General features: G+C 39.5%; 4 protein-coding genes across 5 annotated transcripts; 1 reads left to right on the plus strand and 3 right to left on the minus strand.

Annotated features, from left to right (window-relative positions):
• Positions 1-183: 183 nt before the first annotated feature.
• Positions 184-6329, minus strand: LOC121775701 (splicing factor 3B subunit 2-like). Its single transcript, XM_042172724.1, has 18 exons — positions 5950-6329; positions 5201-5317; positions 4961-5086; positions 4809-4871; positions 3990-4097; positions 3171-3248; positions 2926-3018; positions 2489-2575; positions 2277-2378; positions 2033-2152; positions 1881-1943; positions 1642-1790; positions 1445-1526; positions 1296-1354; positions 1159-1207; positions 833-924; positions 667-736; positions 184-587 (listed from the first exon to the last, which is right to left on the minus strand). Exons 1-18 carry the CDS (start codon positions 6187-6189, stop codon positions 516-518), a joined length of 1770 nt encoding a protein of 589 aa, XP_042028658.1. The 5' UTR covers positions 6190-6329; the 3' UTR covers positions 184-515.
• Positions 6330-7297: 968 nt separating this feature from the next.
• Positions 7298-10388, minus strand: LOC121777370 (protein RTF1 homolog). 2 transcript variants are annotated; one of them, XM_042174609.1, is made up of 3 exons: positions 10180-10388; positions 9519-9584; positions 7298-9411 (listed from the first exon to the last, which is right to left on the minus strand). In XM_042174609.1, exon 3 carries the CDS (start codon positions 9393-9395, stop codon positions 7509-7511), a length of 1887 nt encoding a protein of 628 aa, XP_042030543.1. In that variant the 5' UTR covers positions 9396-9411; positions 9519-9584; positions 10180-10388; the 3' UTR covers positions 7298-7508. The 2 variants fall into 2 exon arrangements, with proteins under 2 accessions (XP_042030543.1, XP_042030544.1); XM_042174610.1 differs by lacking the exon at positions 9519-9584.
• A 291-nt stretch (positions 10389-10679) lies between these two features.
• On the minus strand, positions 10680-13777 carry LOC121775827 (4-hydroxy-tetrahydrodipicolinate reductase 1, chloroplastic-like). The gene is made up of 8 exons (XM_042172893.1): positions 13451-13777; positions 13081-13318; positions 12058-12191; positions 11896-11970; positions 11660-11761; positions 11219-11328; positions 11041-11128; positions 10680-10904 (listed from the first exon to the last, which is right to left on the minus strand). Exons 1-8 carry the CDS (start codon positions 13679-13681, stop codon positions 10836-10838), a joined length of 1047 nt encoding a protein of 348 aa, XP_042028827.1. The 5' UTR covers positions 13682-13777; the 3' UTR covers positions 10680-10835.
• A 2286-nt stretch (positions 13778-16063) lies between these two features.
• Positions 16064-19221, plus strand: LOC121777047 (G-type lectin S-receptor-like serine/threonine-protein kinase At4g27290). The gene is made up of 7 exons (XM_042174174.1): positions 16064-17408; positions 17478-17609; positions 17677-17813; positions 17893-18100; positions 18237-18474; positions 18560-18710; positions 18777-19221. Exons 1-7 carry the CDS (start codon positions 16127-16129, stop codon positions 19083-19085), a joined length of 2457 nt encoding a protein of 818 aa, XP_042030108.1. The 5' UTR covers positions 16064-16126; the 3' UTR covers positions 19086-19221.
• The last annotated feature ends 76 nt before the right edge of the window (positions 19222-19297 follow it).

Consider the following 19297-nt stretch of genomic DNA (forward strand, 5'->3'; position numbering starts at 1 on the left):
ATTAAACTACTAATAATAAAAAATAAGTCATCTCTTTAGATGGAAAAAAGTTCCATAATATACAAAGTTTTTACTCTTAAGAAACATATTAAAATAGAAATAGTTACTAATTTTTAAAATTAAAAGACAGAATCTAGCATTTCCAACATATTATCTCAAGTTTTTAATTAGCTAGGATCATCATTAAGAAACTCAATATGCAAATACTTTGATTATAAGCCTTTGTCACATTAAACACTATTGCATACATGCCTCTTAAAAGCATTTTTCAACTGTTCCTTGAAGAACCAGGAAGCTTAACAGAGAGATAAAGGGCATATTCATATTGTAACAGAGTCAACAGATTGCAGCAAAATTACCACTAGTAGGAACAGAGCCAAACATGTGACGACCCTTAGTCGGGTAACGACAATGGTTGCAGAAGACGATAACCCATAGCATGGTATAAGCAATACAAATACCCCCAACAACTACATTCAAACCCATCCATCGAATCTCCAGCCAAGTTGCAGCAGTTAAAACTTGAAATCCTTCTTTTTCGACTGTTTCTCCTTCTCCTGCATCTTCCGTTTTCTTTTGTTCGCATTCTGCAATAATCTCAAAAGGGTCACAACTTCTTTAACAAGACACACGGACTAAATGTATCGATAATGGTGTACTATTTACCTCAGCAACCATGTCACTGAAATCCTCCTTCTGGGTGCGCAACTTCTCTTCTTCTCTGGCTTCCTCGTACCTAGGGAAGACGGTATAAGAGTAAAGCTTATCTGATATGCCAGACAAAGTATTTCTACTACATAAAATGGAAATAAATAAATGTCCTGTAACTTACTTGGCTTGCAAAACATTCTCCATCGCATCCAACTCCTCCGGTGCCAATGTGACATCCACCTTATCTGACTTCTGACCTTTTAGCAAATCAACCTGGCATATAATCAATTTGATACAATAAATTCAGTTTATTGTTTAATCCAAATAATATACGAAACTGTTCCTTCTCTATGAGTAGCTAACATGATACAACAGTATATCTCACCAGCCAACCGAAAGAAGGAAATACAAAATGACTTCAAGATTTAATATAAGTTAACTTCAGTTTTAATATACAGACACATACTTTATATGTATATAGTATAGACCCAGAGTTAAACTACTTACCCTCTTTGCACCACCAGATTTGTCTTGTGTTCCAGTGTTAATGACATACCTGTATTAGATCATAATTGAGAATAAAAAGTCAGAAGACAGAATGCAAAAACATTTCTAAAATGCAAATTTTGTGATGTTTGACATACGTGTGGCCTGGTGCAAGCAGGGTTCCTGGTGCTATCTTCTCTTCTTTTTCTTCAAGCACCTTAACACAAAACAAAAGACAAAGTTGGTACATATTGAAACCTTGAAAAAGTGGTAACAATGCCAGGAAAAAATAGGGAAAAATAAATACTTGGTAGAGAGGCCTATCAGGTTCCTTCCTCTGCTGCTTCCGAAGATCAATAACATCAGGGGTTTCAACACCAGTAGGAGTGCTGTAAGCATCCACCATTTAAACAGTTAGAGCAGCTCAAGAAGATATATACACCAGTCATTGGAGTACAGTATATAAAAAAATCTCAGTATAAAAGAGCAAAGCATGTATTTCACCTTGAAAGGCTGTCGACGGACTGTATGCCATCTTCAAGTTCCTCTTCTGCCATCTGTTCCTCCTCTTCCTCCTCCTCTTCCTCCTCCTCTTCTTCCTCCTCCTCCTCCTCCAAGTCACCCCAGTGCTTACTCTTATCAACTGGTTCTTCCTGCAAATCAATGCGTTTAAATTACATGGAGAAAAAATCATAACAAAAGGCTCATGCATGAAAACGATTGAAATGAACTATGTATTTTACCTCATAATTGGGTTCATCTTGCTGTACAAAGCCAAATACATCTCCATAGAGGGGACGTCCATACTGGTTCACAAAAGAAAATACAAATATATGAGGGAGAGTCGTTGATGAAACTCAAGGTAATACCACAAAGTATATAAAAGTAAACTCACTTCATCAACGGGAGGTTTGCCCCATTCCCCATGTCCATAGCCAAATTTAGCTCGAGCGGGAATAGGTGCATTAAGCCCGGGGATTTTTAGATGAGGATAAGAAGGTGGAGGACCGTATCTCTGCATGACAAAATAAAGTATTAATTGCAACTCATCTCTATTACGAGAAAGTGACAACAATTTAGAAATTAGCTTTAATGAAACAACCAAATGAAGTAAACAAAGTAGTAATAATCTTTTAAACCTGCATATTGATGAGCCATGGTGGAGGGGCACCATCAGGCATGCCTAGAGCCTCTTTTAACTCATGTGACAATGTCCCTGGTTTCATTTCTCGTAGTTTCACCTGATAGCAGCCAAAGAAAATTGGCATATCAGAGTTCAAGATATTATAAAAAATGCAGATGAACTGACAAAATATACTTTAAGTAATAGTATCTATGTTGATTTCCATACCTCAAATTCCTTCCCCTCATAATACAAATCGCCATGATATGTTAATTTCGGCTTAGTCTGATGCTTGAAGAATGCATCATGAAGAACCTACAAAAGTTAAAATAGAACAATGATTATCAAGAAATAAGATGTGAAGTCAACGAAGAAGAAAGCTTAGCACATCATACAAATCCATACATCCTCCAGTATAAGCAATTACTCCCTCCGTCCCCAAAGAATATGCACTTTAGGGACGAGAGAGGTAGAGAGAAAAAGTAATTAAAGTATAGTTAGTGGAGAATGGGTCCCACCTTATTAGAGAGAAAAGACTTTCCAAAATTAGAAAGTGCATATTCTTGTGGGACGGAATAAAAAGGAAAGAGTGCATATTCTTGTGGGACGGAGGGAGTATATCATAACCAGAAATGTAGGGTTAAAGACTTATTATACTCAAATACCTGATAATCAATGTCCATCTTTCCCATTTTAGGCTGCATTCTCTCGCGTTGCTTTTGTTTCAACTTTTTACTATCCTCTTTTTCAATGTAAGCCTGTTAAATATAATAACAAAGCAGCAGGGATTAAATTAGGTTACAAAATAATAAGTAACTATCTGATCTGCCATCAGAGTTCTGGAATTAGAGAAGACAGAAGAAATCAATAAGAATGATACACATAAGAACAGAAAGGGGGAAAGTCTTACTTGTCTAATTTTCTCTATTCCTGTAGCAGCAATGAAATCAGGAAGTTGAAAAGGCTGTTTTTCGATACCTCTCTTTCCCTGAAAAGCAGTCATCAAAGAAGTTGAGATGTGTGACAAGCATGTACGTTTGAAGCATAATCTAATATTCATAAAATGCATCAAATAATATTTGGTCCCGCTTGTAAACTCAATGTTCCAACTTCTGATTTTAGCATCGACCAATAACATCTAATTTAAGAAGCAAAGATCTTCACTTCAGAGATACTCAGATACTTTCAGTTACTGTATGACAAAATACATTCTTCATCAAGAACTGCACAGACATTCAAAATCTTCATTCCCTATTACCACTAAAGAGTGTCAATTCAAAAGGGGATTGGTGTAGGGAACTGTGAACTAGTTGAAACAAATAAAATATAAAATCCCCAGCAAATTCCTAGGATTGTGATATCCAGAATTTAAAGTTTATTTCTCACATAAGACTGTTTCTAAGGGCATATTAAAAAGGATTATGGTACGGCCAACACCCAACCCACACTAGCCAATACGATAAACATAACTCAGACAAGGTTCCCCTTGTCAACACCTACATGTCAAGGCTCCACAAGTTCCACCGCAGCACCCCTGCAAGAACGATATATGCATATAAGACAAACCTCATTGACTTATCGTCCATTACAGTCTTCCCTAACCCCCCATTATTTAATTAAACAACCATCATGCCTCTTAGAAATATGTTTACACAAGCAATGAACGCAGTACTCATTAGTAAAACAAGCCATACTCAACCCACCATGCAACTCAGACATAATGATTCACCTGTAAAAACTTCCTTTTCTGGCACCAGTGTCGTGGTACTGCAACAGTGTTTCGGTATGACTTGAGATATACCAACAGCTTTGGATCTGAAGAAGTTGCATCCCATACCTAGAATGCGATAAATGTAAGTATTTGGTTTACTGGAAAGAGTCAAGTTATATTCCAAAGTAGAAAAAAGGCAGTTGTTCTGTAGAATATATAATCTGATCCTGATAAAAACAAGAATGCACCAGTCGTTTTAGAACTTCAATGTTTGTTCACAACTATCAGGCAAATCACTTCTCCCGAGACAGCCCCGTTATTTTCGGTAAGGCAAGGGGATTTTGAGAAATATCATTAATAAAGACTGAAATAGACCATCTTAACAAGAGTATCATATATGCTGCATTGATAAACGTAGGACTGTAAGATCCACAATGTCATCATAAAAACACTGGTCTAAAATTGGGAATGGAGGAGCATAACACGACAAAATCCTTCATCAATTTTCATTACTTGTAATACAGCAATTATCATGCATCTTGAATGAGTTGAGATATGAATATGTAAAAAAAGGAAACAGTAGTTTACTAGTTCCATCATCTTTTGCATTAGCAGACATGTTGGGGTAAAGTTCATTAGAAGTGGGAGACTTCAATAAAAAGTTGATTACATAGACATAACAACTCCCATAACCAGAGCATATCAAAGCTTGCATCATAACATTGGCAAATATTAAAGATAAAAAGGTTGGAACTGGTAAATCTAAAAATCTACAAAGTTAACAAACAAGGCTGGTACGAAGGTAAATAAAATATATTTAAGAAATTTAGTTTTAACCTCAACAACATCAGGTCTTGTACAAATCTGCTTCAGTTCAGCAATCTTCATCCGACGTTGAAGCTGCAACAGAACAAGGTAAGTATTACAAGGTCATTGTGAATTGTGATTGATAAGATCAAACACGAAAACCATGTCTGTTAGTGGAGAACCTTTTTCTTTTTATTAGAGATTCCCTTTTCTTTTTGCTGAGTATCTTGTTCCTCTTCTTCAGAATCTGAGTCCGCCTTCTTCTTTAATGCTGGATCAGGGGCAGTCTCATCCTTTTTATCATTTTCCTGAAGAAACAAAAATGGAAGTACAGATCAGGTGTATGATCAGAAAAACATAGAGAACTAACAAAAGGGGGCATTGTGAAAAATGCACCAAAAATGCATCAGGTGTATTCTTACCTCAGCAACCGTGTTGTCCATGAAATTAAATTTCTCAAAAACCTTCCTGAATTCCTCATCAACGCCATCTAATTCTGCTTTTTCTGGTACATATTCAACCTCTACTAGTTCCAAAGCCTGATGATTACACAATAAAGATGAAATGGACGTCAGGTCTATTTAATGAGTTAACAACCAGCAACCACAAAGTAATCACATAACAAAACCTATCCATTTTCCATTCATATATTTGTCTAACATCCAATACTAACACACTGAAACTAGCAATTCTCTAAGGTAATGGAACTGATCTAGTGAGAAAATAATGGATAAAATTCTAGAGTTCATCAAGCTGAAGAAACACTTCCATCACCAGTAACTGTTGCGCGTGGCTAAAAAAATCAGAAAACCAGATTGACACATACAACCATTCATATCAACCAGAAATTCAGTGGTCTGAAGCTAATAAATAAGTTGCAATGACTCGAAACTACCAGTTCCCTCACATTTCTTTTCTAGAACACTATGTCTTCACTTTTTTAGAATTGTGCAAGTTATAAATCATTTGTTATTCCATGCATCCTTCTATTAGCGTTTACGACAGATCCAACTAGCAATACAGTATACCATTCATACAGCTTCAGCATGCTAAAACCTAGATAAAACAGATGTGAAATGAAACCAAGACAACTCCATTTCCACACCAGCTAGATATCATTTCCCCCAGCTCAGGGCCTCAAAAAAACAAACCGCTGCATAAACTTCAGTACCTTGGCAGGGTCAGAGTTCTCCTTAGAACTGTCATGCGATCCGCCGTCGGCGTCCTCCGCCGCAGTGTCGCTGTCATTTCCGTTGGCGTTGCTCTGCTTGTTCTTCTTCTGCTTCCGCCTCCTCCTGCGCTTCTCGGTTTCCCGTGACTTCTTCGCGGCGGCCTTAGGGTTTTGCGATTTGAGATCGCCGCTGGGGACCGAAAGAGATTCTGCGACGCCGTTCGCAACTTCCACCGGCATCCTGAATTTGGTTGGTTTGCACGAGCTGAATCAGCCCTAATATTCTCCCCCTTTCGTGTGCAGATTGAATTTGCCGGGATCGGAAGCGGCTTCAAATCTGTGGAGTTTTGCGGATAATACTGTTGGGCTATTTCTAAGTATATTTTCCAATTCTATATTTGTCGGTGCTATGAAGTTGGGTTCTAAATGGGCCTAACTAGTCGGACCTTCTTTTGTGGACAAATTTGACAAAATATCTGATCCCACAAAAGGCGATTCTATTTTTATTTTGACAAATTTGGAATAGAGAAATTGATGTTAAAAGTTTAATGAGTAGAGAGATAATAGTGTTGAGAGAGAAAATAGAGTAAAATATGATATAGAATAATTTTTTTGCCAATAACAAAACTGAATTTAAGTAATTTGGGATAATCCAAAAAAAATATACTCCCTCGGTCCCATCGTCCCATAAAAGATGTCACATTTCCATTTTTAAAAAAAGTTTTCTCTCACATTTATATAAATATTATATTTTCTATCTCCAAACTCACAAAACAAAAGCTCCTAAAATCCTGTGCCGTCCCACAGGTGTGACATCTTTTGTGGGACGGAGGGAGTACTACTTAAGTAACTTAGGAAAACACAAAATAAAATACATGACTTAGATAACTTGGAACAAATAGAGTATTAGTATTTTAATTCTTATTTTACTAACTAGGATTTATTTGAATATAGACATTTAACTTTAATAATTGAGATTTTGTATGGCTATCATGTCACGTGGAATCAGATTTTTGTATCGTGTTTATGTTGTATCTGTGTTGTTTATGTTTGAGCATATATTGATAACAGGTCTTGTTCGTATTTAACCTATTGTGTTGTCACGTTGACCCAATAACAACCAGCACGATTTGTCAGTTCAGATTTCAGGGTTGTGCTGAGTCCATCACCTTTTGTGTCTGTTTGTTTCGAGCATTATCATAACAAGTCTTGTTCGTGTTTGACCTATTGTGTTGTCGCGTTGACCCGATAACAACCAGCCCAATTTGTCAGTTCAGACCCCAGGACCAGGCTGAGTCCATCACGATAATTAATAATCACAAGGAAGCTAGAAGGCAGAAGACAAAGATAGAGCAATGAGGATAAAAAATGTTGAGCAAACGATGTCCCCTTACATATAACGTTTGAAAATTCTTGCAATAACAATCTGCCTTTCATCTTAGAGGTAGTCTTGCCGTAATTCACTCTAGTCTGAACACAACAACTGAGATAACATAACCAGTTCAAAGGCGAGTACGAAGCTGAGACGCAGACGGGGCAAAACAGCCACAAGCGAGGATTCAGAGCAGACCCCTCCGCCTCTTATAGTCACTGACGGTCAGGGTGAGTGCGTGTCTCCTCCCATCACTCTCAGGCACTCTCACCCCGAGAGTAGCTTCGATCATCTGTTTTCTAGCCATATATCCGGCTTGGGCTCCCTGAGGGCCCCCGAATTGCTGAAGCACAGCTAGCGATATGGGCAGTTCGAAATTATGTAGCATGTATGATTCAGTCCCTTGATCAACTGGAGCTCTTGTGTCCACCAACTTTCCAGCATCTGCTGCTGCTTCGATGGCCGCAGCTGTAGCTTCCATTCCCATCTCCGCAAGACCTCCTCCCGCTCCATTATCACTACGTGTAGCAGCAACTGCTTCATCATTTGGCACACCAGCAGCTTCTCCTCCATTACTGTTCGCCACGTAATAATTCCTCGATCTAGTCCATCTTCTGGAGAAAGGATCGTACCCAGCCTCTCCAGCTTTCAAACCAGAGTTAATCGGCTTCAGCTCTGATGCATTTTTGAAATTCTCCACCCTGTTCTTCCTGTTCATTTCTGCCAGCTTAATTGCCTTGGAGTCTTTCACCTGGACCCGGCGACTTGCTTCCAATTCTTTTAGCCTCGCCTTTATCCTATCCACCTCTACCTCATCATCATTCTCCTTGGCTACTTCCAACGCCCTCCTCAGACGATCTTTCTCCGCTGCAACATTTAGCGGCCTCCACGTGGCTGATTTTTTCTCCTGCAGCATCTGCTTTACAGTGGCTGCAGAGTAGACGAATGAATTTGTTTTCTGGATGGCATCCTTCTTATCCAAAACATCCTGTTTTGAAGGCATGTGACCACCACTGCGTTCAACCTCCCTAACCCACTGATCAAACTCCTCCCTTAAAGGAGCAGCATCGGAAATCATTGCCATCTGCCACCTAGCAGCAGAGCTCTCGTTGCCCCAAACCACATTCAGGTACTTGTATGTGGTCTTATTGTCAAGTTTATACTGTCGATCAGGGTCTGTAGCATCAACATTGCGTACCACACAAAGCCTATAGATAGGACCAGTCCTTGACTTTCCAATTCCAACTCGCACAAAACAGCCAACAATCAGTTCATCAAAGAAGGGCTCCATGAACCACTTTGCCAGTTTTGACCTGCGAATTGTGATATCCCTGATGTCTTCAAATGTTGGCACCTTGGACTCCGACAGAATCTTGTCATCATCACTATCAGCCAATCCACCATCACCTGTCAAATCTTCATCACTGCGAGATCCACTCTCGCTCCTGCTAGGGCTACTCAAGGTTGCAGAAGTGATAGTTCTTCTCTTCACAGGTGAGTATCGGCTGCCAGATCCTTTAGCTGATTCTCTTCTTCGTTTAACCAATTCATCCAATGCACCCGCCCTTTGAGCTTTCGAGCGCATGTTACGTGTAGGCGCTTTAGGGGGACTTCCTTTTCTGTTGTCTTGGCCTTTCCTTTTTTTCAGCTTCTCAGTCAAATCTCGGTCACTTCTCTTGGTTGCACGGGCTTCTAGTATCATTTCACGTTCGAGCTCAGTAAGCTTCGATAATTTTTCCCTATCATCTTCATCCTTGTATAAATCACTCCCAACGGAATCATTGTCACTGTCACGATCACGATCATAATCATCTTTCTCATCACCGTCTTCACTACTACGGTCATCATCTCTATCTGCAGGGTCCAACCTCTTCTTTAGAGGCACCTGTGAACCCGATGGCTTTCTACTCGAATACCCACGATCACCATCAGAATCATCATTTTTTGAGTCACTTCCATCGTCAGAATATGAGCCTTTTCGCCTCCGCCTCGATGGTGGAGATGAATGCCTGTTCCTCCCAGGAGTACTTGTCCTTCCTGCCGCCTCAAGGAGCAATTTCTCTAAGTCCGCCATTCAAACCTTAAGGCACCTATTACGGATGAACAAATCACTCAATAGCAAAAGTAAGCCTGAATAGAACTCTCAACAATGAAGCATATATATCTAAAAACCACGAGTTTGATGAGTAGCCATTACCAGAAATTATCACAAAAAAGATCAGACCCAAGCTCTGATGCTAAAAGCCACGAGCTTGATCGAAATCTGTCCGATATTAGCGATATACACATCAAATTCCAATTCAGTAAAAAGCAAACGCTTATTCAGAACCTAATGTTGATTACGAGATGAAATCATTCAAAATTATACATTCGTGAATTATTATCAACCAATCTGACATCATATTTCAATATCTCACAAAACTTATAATTCCAATGCAGGAAAAGTGAGCTAACTTCCTGACCTCATTACGAAACCCCAACAAAGACTGGACTGAGATGTGAAGAAAAAGAAGAAGAAGAAGATGCTATGTCGGTGAAGAAGAATTTGACCTGATGAACGAATATAATAAATGCTTCTTGATGCTTTTGAGCTGTGGTTGAGTTTCACCAAAATTTTGCGAAGACGAAGGAATTATAGAGATAGAAGGAGAAACGAGAGAGATGAACACATATAGTTTTAACCTATTTCCCAAATTAGTTTTAACCTATTTCCCAAATCAATATGAGAAGTCCAAGTACTGCATATTTTCTTCCTTGTACTAAATTCCTAAAACAAACACATCTCCACACTGAAACGAGCTGAAATCTTTTAACTTGGTCAGTGATAGGCAAGTACAAGCCCTAAAATATCTTCGTACCTCGAATAAATTGTATTTCTGATCGAAATTGGCGAAGAAATTGAACGCCGTCGCACTATTTCACCCGCAATAACTCAATTACGGGTCGGCGACGAAGCGTGGGCTGCAGAATAACTCGAAATCGTTTGGGAAGATCATAACTCAGAAGGCAACATGAAGAAGAAGATTGATGAGATCGTTAAAAAAATTTTGCAAATTAATGATAAATTGTGTGTGCGGTCCCTGAACTATAAAGTCTTCCAATTTTGGTCCTCGAATTTTGGATCTTGGTTTTTTCCTTTTTTTAATATAGACAAAAATTTAAAGGCAGCGTCATGATGAATTCATAGGAGAGTGAAACCCGAAACATTTAGGCCAAGAGATTAACCACTACAATATATGATTACAAAGTGCTTTTCCAATATATGTACGTACGTAGACAGTCACAGTTTATCTAACAATAATAGTCGTAAAAGAATCAAGCTTTTTAGGTGAATTAAATGTTAGTACTACTAAACAACTAACAGAATTAACCAAATTTTATTTGAATCGAAATTACAGTAAATTACATTATACATAAATAACATAACTTCGACACATTAACCACATTGAATACAGAGTGGCACAAAACCTTTCTGAGTTTTGTGGATATTTCGTACAAAAACTTTGTCGATTCTTTATCTCATATTACCCTCACGAAGAACATCAATCATATCATAAATCCGTTTGTCAGCTTTCGATCTCACCTGCGTTTCGCAAAACAGGCTTAAATTAGGACAATTATACAACAATGGAGCAAAATGAATCCAGAAGGAGTCCAACTTTATTCCTCAGAACCGACCGTTAGGGTGATCGGATATTACTAGTAATACAACAGGTTACCTTCTTGGCGAGGAATAGAGTGGCATCAACAGTACCCTCTGCATAGATCGATCTACCACATACGTTGTGCTGAAACTCAAAGTTGACCCTGCTCCAAAGGACATACAGATGCGATAATGAGAAACGGGCAATGAACTATTCAATGGAATCCAAAATCAGAAAGAGGGCTAGTACTTACGTTCCATCGGGTGATGTTAGGTGGTACGTGTGGAAGGCATGACCAGACAAATGTTCTTCAGGGACACCCACCATCTCAACTTGTAACTTAGGGTCCCTTATTAGTTGCACCTGATTCAGAAAAAGATTTGATAAATGTAGTATTGAAAAACCATTTACACCCCATCTCAGTAAAAATGCTTCCAAACATAGTGTAATAAGCCACAAAGGCCTAGAGATATCCCCAATTGCCCCAATGATGGGAATTGATACATAAAATTAGCAAGTCATTGCATTATAAGTAATAACTGAAGATCAGTGTTAGAGCCACCAAAAAAAAATTGTTCCCAACCAAGACATATCTACAACCGCTTCTGGACAGATCAGCACATGGTATTAACGATGTCACTTGCTTCCCGATGGTGCATGAAAAGAAAAGAGTACTTTTTAGCAGAAAATCTACCTGCTCTTCGTCAAATTTAGCCCCCAGTTTCTGGAAACATGAGATGACAGCCTTAGCAGTTCCAGAAACATCCAACTTGCTAGCTTGATGAGACTCCATTACCTATACAAATGTTCGACAGGGGAGAGAGGAAAATGTCAAGACAGATAGTTGCTACTCGTATAATATAAGGACATTTTTATGTAAAAATATGCCATGCTAGATCATATCGAGTTACATGAGTGTAGATAATTTACCTTTAGATCATACCCAGAAAAAGCACCAGGAAATTGTTCAGACATAATTTCCATGGCTGCAAGAAATGCTACCACCTAAAAGATCAGTTCAAAAATGTTCTCATGTAAGTACAAGACAATGTATGATAGGGAATAGAAAATTAGTTGCTTAAGATTGAGCACCTGTTTACCCATTTGGGGAGATATCACAGCATAAACATTCGAGTCATCCACAGTCTTATACAGAAGCTCCCTGTCTCCTCCGGTAGTTCCCATCACAAAGGGTACCCCCACTTTGCTATAAAGGGCAGCATTATCTGTATGCCATGACATGAATTTTACAGAAGTCTATCTTAATATTGGATTGAAATATTAGAAGAAAAAAGGGGTTACGGGACAAGAAACATGATACACATTCCTAGTATAAACTGCGAGTTGATATCAGTATATCACCTCGATGAATTGTAGCTTATTATTCTTATCTTCTAAAATAGTGCAACACAAATAGGAAAATTTTCAGATACAAGCCTAACAGAACAAATTTCTGTTTCTAAAAGCTTACTAAGAACCACTAATTTGGTAAGAGTTCAGTCAGTTAAGAAGTACGGCACCAGTATTCAGGTTTCCAATTTCTAGGAGAGCCTAACCAAGGCCAGTAGGCAATGAAATTGAAATGTTTTTAGTCAAGCATATATGATAAGAGGATGCAAAATAGGTGTGGATTTGAATACCATACTATCTTTTTCCATCATTCCATGTCTTAGAGCACACAGGGAAAATGAGTATAAAATTGCAGGTTAAACACAGGACATTAAATTATGCATCAAATGATTCAAAAGCTAACGGAACTAGAAGATTAGATTTTAGCAGTGTCATATTTGCTTTAACACCATACTACTATATATTTTTCAGAAAACAAACTTTATACAAAGCCTAACAAATGCATTAGCCATGAGGGAACAAATAATCCACTCATACAAACAACAGCAGCACAAAATTCTGAACCATTTACATGATACAGAATACGTCGCCACAGTCATGAAATAACTCTATGTAAGTATAATCTTAGCCGTGTAACATATTGCAATATCATCAATTGAAAACTAGTTCAAGATTCAAAAGTGTTTTAGGACTTGTACACTCAGCATCCACCCAATAAACCTCAACTGCTATCTGGATTCTACAACAAAATGAGCATATGCTTACCATTCACTGCAGCTGGCACTGTGTAGTCCACTACAATCAAGTCCGGGTGATCCCTAAATGTTGAAGCCAATACAGATTCACGGTCAGACGGACCGTGAATTTCAATCTTCATCCCACCGAAATCCAGGATCTTCCCTGCATCCTCAGGACCGCCTAACGCTACAGGCACCGGGTTAAGCCCCGCAGCCATGGCGGCTTCAAGCACAGCCCTCCCCATTTTCCCAGCACAGCCATTTACCTACAGCAAACATAAGAAATTCCAACAACAATGAGGCTATAAAGCAGAATTCAAATGCTCACTTCTACATTCACCAAAATTTCTAATTGGATTGAAATCGGAAACAACTGGACGAAATATACAGAAATATACCATTATCGAAGTTCCAGCATTCCTCGGCTCAGCCGTAGACACCACCGAGGCAGATTGCACTGAGCTGCTTGCCATCGCGACGAGAGATTTTTTAGGAATGGGAGTTCTGCAGCTCAATCTATTAGCAAACGTACTTTCAATTTTCAAATCAATGCATGGATTCAGCAGATTGATGTATTCTCGACGAGTTGCGTAGCTTGAGTTTAGCGAGGCTCTCGCGAGAAATGCCATTTAGAGAAAACGGAGCTTGACGGCGACGGGAAACAGCGGCTGAGCTCAGCACTACGGTTGGCTTAGGGTTTAAGACGAGTTAAAACCACGGTTATTTGGGTAAATTGCTAAAAAAATATAGTTAGTACAATAACAATAAGAGCATCATCGGTAGATATAGCTCAGCCATAGTCTAGCCACAAACTCCTCCTGCCACATCAGCAGCACTAAAAACTTCTCCCGCCACATCAGGACAAGCAATTGGACAAGCAATAGCACAACCATGGCCTAGCCACAATAAACAAAATTATAAAAACAAATAATTAACAATCACACAAAATACGAAATTAAAGGTACGACACAGATAGGAGAAAATCAATAATAATATTAAAATTTTAAAAAGTACATTAATTATAAAAAATGTACATTAATTAAAAAAATAACATTAATTAAAAAAACCCTTCTTCCACACATGAGCCCCCCGCCTCCGCCTCACTCCTCGTCGTCGTCGCCGCTATCCGGTGTTGGATATTTTAGTGTAATTGGATTAACTTGATTGATCAATATGATCATAATGAGACATCAAATAAGTTGGAAGTGCAGCGTGCACACTTGTTTGAATTCGTTATGATTGGACGAGGGTTCGGAGGCAGCGCCCCCGAGGGGGGGTCCAAGGGGCGGCAGCCCCTGGCGGGGTCCAAAGGTCAGAGCCCCTGGCTGGGGTCGAGCGGTAATTTCCATTAAAGTTGCTATACAGAAATCTTCATCCGGAAATGTAATTTCCGATAATTGAAGGACCAAATTACAATATTTAAAACCCGTCAAAACTAAATAATAATAAAAAAAATCGCTCGCCGATCGGGAGCCTGCAATGGCGGCCAGCCGATCGGCGAGCGCATCGGCTAGCACCCGCAAATCGGCGTGCGCTTTTCTCGCCGATTTGCCGCTCGCCGGCTGCAATGGTTCGGCGAGCGGACCGGCCAGCGCCGGGAATCGGCTAGCCGGTCCACTCGCCACCATGGTGGATGCTCTAACTAATTGAAGTTTATGTTAAAATTGAAAATGAAATTTAATTCTATAGGATTTTTTTAGTTAGTTTAGCATATTTTTTTATCCTAGGTAATGTGTTGTAAGTTGTAGTCAATTCTTCATTTCTTCTAATAGTCAATAAAGATATTTCCCCAATTTTCTCTCCTCTGTCTTATTCGTAGGTCCCTCCATTCCATAGAAGTTTCTTTTCATCTCTTCTTCAATGATTTTTCTGCATCTTGATTCTCCATTTTTCCATCTATACTAAATTTGGTTCATCCTCACTCAAGAGCAGCCTTTACACGTAATGTAAAGTGTGATGCATAACTTCAAGTAGATTTAATTACAATCCTAATCATTTCTCCCTCTTATAACTTATTTTTCACCATCCATAATTTTAATTTTCATCGCTCCCCTTGATGGGGTACGTACTAAACAAGCCCAATAGCAGTGACGGCCCATCAGCCCAAAGCCCAAGGAAGAGTATCAGTTCGGTATTACCAAAGAGTTCGGCCCCAGCCTACAGCTCGGTAAAAGCCGACCAATCAAGCTCTACTCTCAGATCGGCAAAAGCTGCTCGGCAATAGTTCAGCAGTTCGGTCTCAGTATTCGACCGAACTGGGAAATAGTGTTCGACCTCCACTACACGATCTATTTAGTGGTGTCAACTCATGCAGGATCTCATGCAGGATAGCGGACCAAACAAAGAGATAGTGGACCCATGCAGGATCTCATGACCTCCACGACATCCACAACCTAGTTAGTGGTGATGTAAGCCACGACCTAGTTAGTGGTGATGTAAGCCACGACCTAGTTAGTGGTGATGCAAGCCACGATCTTAGTTCAATGTATAAATAGAACTTAGATCAGATAGACTAAGGGGAGAAAGAAAGCTCTCTAGACATCAAATATCATATAGCAAGTCTGTATTTGTAAGCTGGTAAACCAGATCAAGCAATACAATCTTGCCCTCCTTTCTTCCCGTGGACGTAGATTTACCTCAGTAAATCGAACCACGTAATTCCTTGTGTCGTGATCTATATTTATTACCTGCATTTACTACCATCAAAAATTCGCCCAACCATCACCCCTCAATAAATATATGAAGATGAATATTTAATTCATCTTCAAAACCTTTGTCATTTGTAAACTTGATAAAAATATCTATGATAGTATTTTTATTGAGTATTTTTTCAAAACTCTCATTTATATGTCGATATTTCAATAACGATGGATAGTCATTAGTCAAGGTCTTCACTTTGTGTTGACTCCAGTAACTTGCTAACAAGGCAACATTGGACGACCATTAAACATACTAATAAGTAATTATTCATGGCCCCAAATATACTCATCCACACTTCTTGTAGTTTTGTTTTGTAGATAAAAATTGCAAACTAAATCAGAAAAGTGCTCTTCTCCTTTGTTAGTTGTGCACAAATGAATATGCTATGCAGAAGCAGCACTATTAGCTTTAGGCTGTCTCTGTTTCTATTGACAACCTCCTTTATCTCAGCTCACACCATTACAACTTCCCAAACACTGAGCGATAACCGTAACGACACTCTCGTCTCATCCAACGGAGCCTTTGCCTTGGGGTTTTACAGCCCAGCGAGCTCCAGGAATCGGTACGTGGGCATATGGTACAACAACATGAAAGACAAGACTGTGGTGTGGGTCGCCAACAGAGACGATCCGCTCCCCGATCGATCAGGCGTGCTCAAAGTCATCGAGCCAGGCCGCCTGCTCCTTCTCAACAACGCTACTAAAGCTACTATCTGGTCCGCTAATATATCACGCAGTGCGCAACACTCTCCCCTCGCACGTTTACTCGACTCGGGGAATCTCGTTGTGGTGGATGAAAGCGACGAGAGCAATATTATATGGCAGAGCTTCGACTATCCAACCGACACTTTCCTACCAGGGATGAAGCTCGGTAAGAACTTTGTGTCCGGACATGAAGTCTACGTCTCGTCGGCTAATAGCAATGATGATCCGGCAACAGGTGGTTTCACGTATCGTTGCGATCCTAGTGGCTATCCGCAGACTGTGATCAAAGTAGGTGACTCGTTCCGGTACAAATCAGGGCCGTGGAATGGTGTTAGCTTCAGTGGCACACCGCACTTGGTGAAAAACGCTCTTTTCTCGTTTGGAGTGGTGATCAACGAGAACGAGGTTTACTATAACTTCCAACTCCTCAAAGACGATGTATATACGAGGCTAGTGCTGAACGAATTTGGCATTGGACAGAGGTTGATCTGGTCTGATGAGACCCGAAGTTGGAAACCTTATCTTGCTTTTCCCAACGAAAATTGTGATTCATATAAATTGTGTGGTGCATATGGTATTTGTAGCACAACTTGGCCTGAATGCTCCTGTTTGGATAAATTCATGCCGGCCAATCCTCAAGGTTGGAATGCTGGTAATTTTTCGAATGGATGCATTAGAAAGACCCCCTTGAACTGTGAAGATGGTGGCAACGGTTTTCTCCAGTATTCCGGTGTCAAATTACCAGACACGGAGGGTTCCTCGTACAACACGAGTATGAGCCTTGAAGAGTGCAAGGTATCTTGTGCTGGAAATTGCTCGTGCTCAGCCTATGCCAGTTTGAATATAAGCAATGGTGAAAGTGGATGTCTACTCTGGTTCGGTGAGCTTGTCAACATGAGAGAGATTTCACCTGGACAAGATATCTACATCAGAATGGCTAAATCTGAATTAGGTATGAATTCAATCACAAACCTTATTTGGTTTTTCAGATAGTTTGATGCCAATGTATTCTTTCGTACAGGCTCGAGAAGTAGGAAACGAGAAATAATTATAGTGACGGTGTCAGTAGTAACGGGTATTGTGCTGCTAAGCCTGGGCTTGTTTCTATTTTATCTTGTTAGGAAAAATCTGAAGCATCAACAACAAGAAACAGGTGAGACAGTTGATGAGTTATGTGATGCTTTTCTTCATGTTAACCCTTCTTTAACTCTCGTTTTCAGACAATTTGAGGGATTCTAGTGAAACTTACGAAGAGCAAAAGATACAAATGTTTGAATTATCCACAATGATCAATGCTACTAATGGATTTTCAGTCAGTAATAAGCTGGGAGAAGGTGGATTTGGGCCGGTTTTTAAGGTAAAATCCTCATCACAATGTTTTACTTCTTTGAAGAAGTTGAAGAACAAGAATTCAAATAACTACATTATTGAACTAGGGATTGCTGGAGGGACATGACATTGCTGTCAAACGACTATCGACAACTTCCCTTCAAGGAGCACATGAGTTCAAGAATGAGTTAATCTGTATCGCCAAACTTCAGCATCGAAATCTAGTGAAGCTTTTAGGATGTTGCATTGAAGGAGAAGAAAGGATGCTCGTTTATGAATACATGACCAACAAAAGCCTCGACTTAATACTATTCGGTTAACGTTCTTCCACATTTAGCATCAACCTCAATTTTATACGTCATAGGAAAGAACTAGTTTACCAAAATGAGATGTGGCAAATCTTTATCAATTTCGTAAAAAATGTGTATATATTTCCTCACTTTTCTGGCAGATCAAGTGAAGAGAAAGATGCTAGACTGGCCAAGACGCTTCGATATTATTAATGGAATTGCTAGAGGCCTTACGTATCTTCATCAAGATTCACGTCTTAGAGTTATCCATAGAGATCTCAAAGCCAGTAATATATTACTAGATTCAGACATGATTCCTAAAATATCAGACTTTGGCCTTGCAAGAATATGTGGAGGCAACGAAACTGGAGCCAAAACAAGCCGAGTTGTAGGAACATAGTATGTATACGATCCTTACAACGCTACACACCAAATTCCAGTTCTCTGCTTGCTATCTTAAATCCTTGGCGAACATTTTTTGTAGTGGCTACATGTCCCCGGAGTATGCTGTAGACGGCTTATTTTCAGTGAAGTCGGACGTGTTTAGCTTTGGTGTTCTGGTGTTGGAAATCATAAGTGGCAAAAGAAACAGAGGATTCACTCTGGTAGACCATCGCCACAACCTTCTTGGACATGTAAGTATTCTCCGTTTCTGTTTTTCTTCAGCATGGAAATTATCCTTATAATGAATGAAACAACAGGCATGGATGCTTTACAAAGAAGAAAGGTCACTTGAGTTAGCAGATTCTTGTTTGGAATATTCAAGCTATTTATCGCAAGTAGCACGATCGATACATGTGGGCCTTTTGTGCGTTCAAGAAGAGACGGAAGAGAGGCCAAACATGTCTTCAGTGGTGCTGATGCTCAACAACGATGGGGTTCTGCCCCAACCCAAACATCCTGGTTTCTTCACAGGAAGAGATGTCGTGATAAGAAGTGAAACTTGGCACAGCTCTAACACTGCAGGTACTTCTAATGCAATGACCATTTCACAGCTGGAGGCTCGTTAAACAAATTCAAACAAAAAATTTCTGATTAAATTGTATAATTACAAAAAAAAAAAAGAATTTGTGCAAACTATAGTAGTGTCCCTGTTGTAGGATAAAGGAATTTGAGTTGAATGAGAAATGGAGTATTTTTCTGTAAGAATAACAATTCCAAGCTAAGCAAATGACATTGGTTACACAATTGATTAAGGGAGAGGTCTTAGTTCATCCATGTG

This window comes from Salvia splendens, chromosome 18, assembly GCF_004379255.2.
Source record: "Salvia splendens isolate huo1 chromosome 18, SspV2, whole genome shotgun sequence".
NCBI lineage: Eukaryota > Viridiplantae > Streptophyta > Magnoliopsida > Lamiales > Lamiaceae > Salvia > Salvia splendens.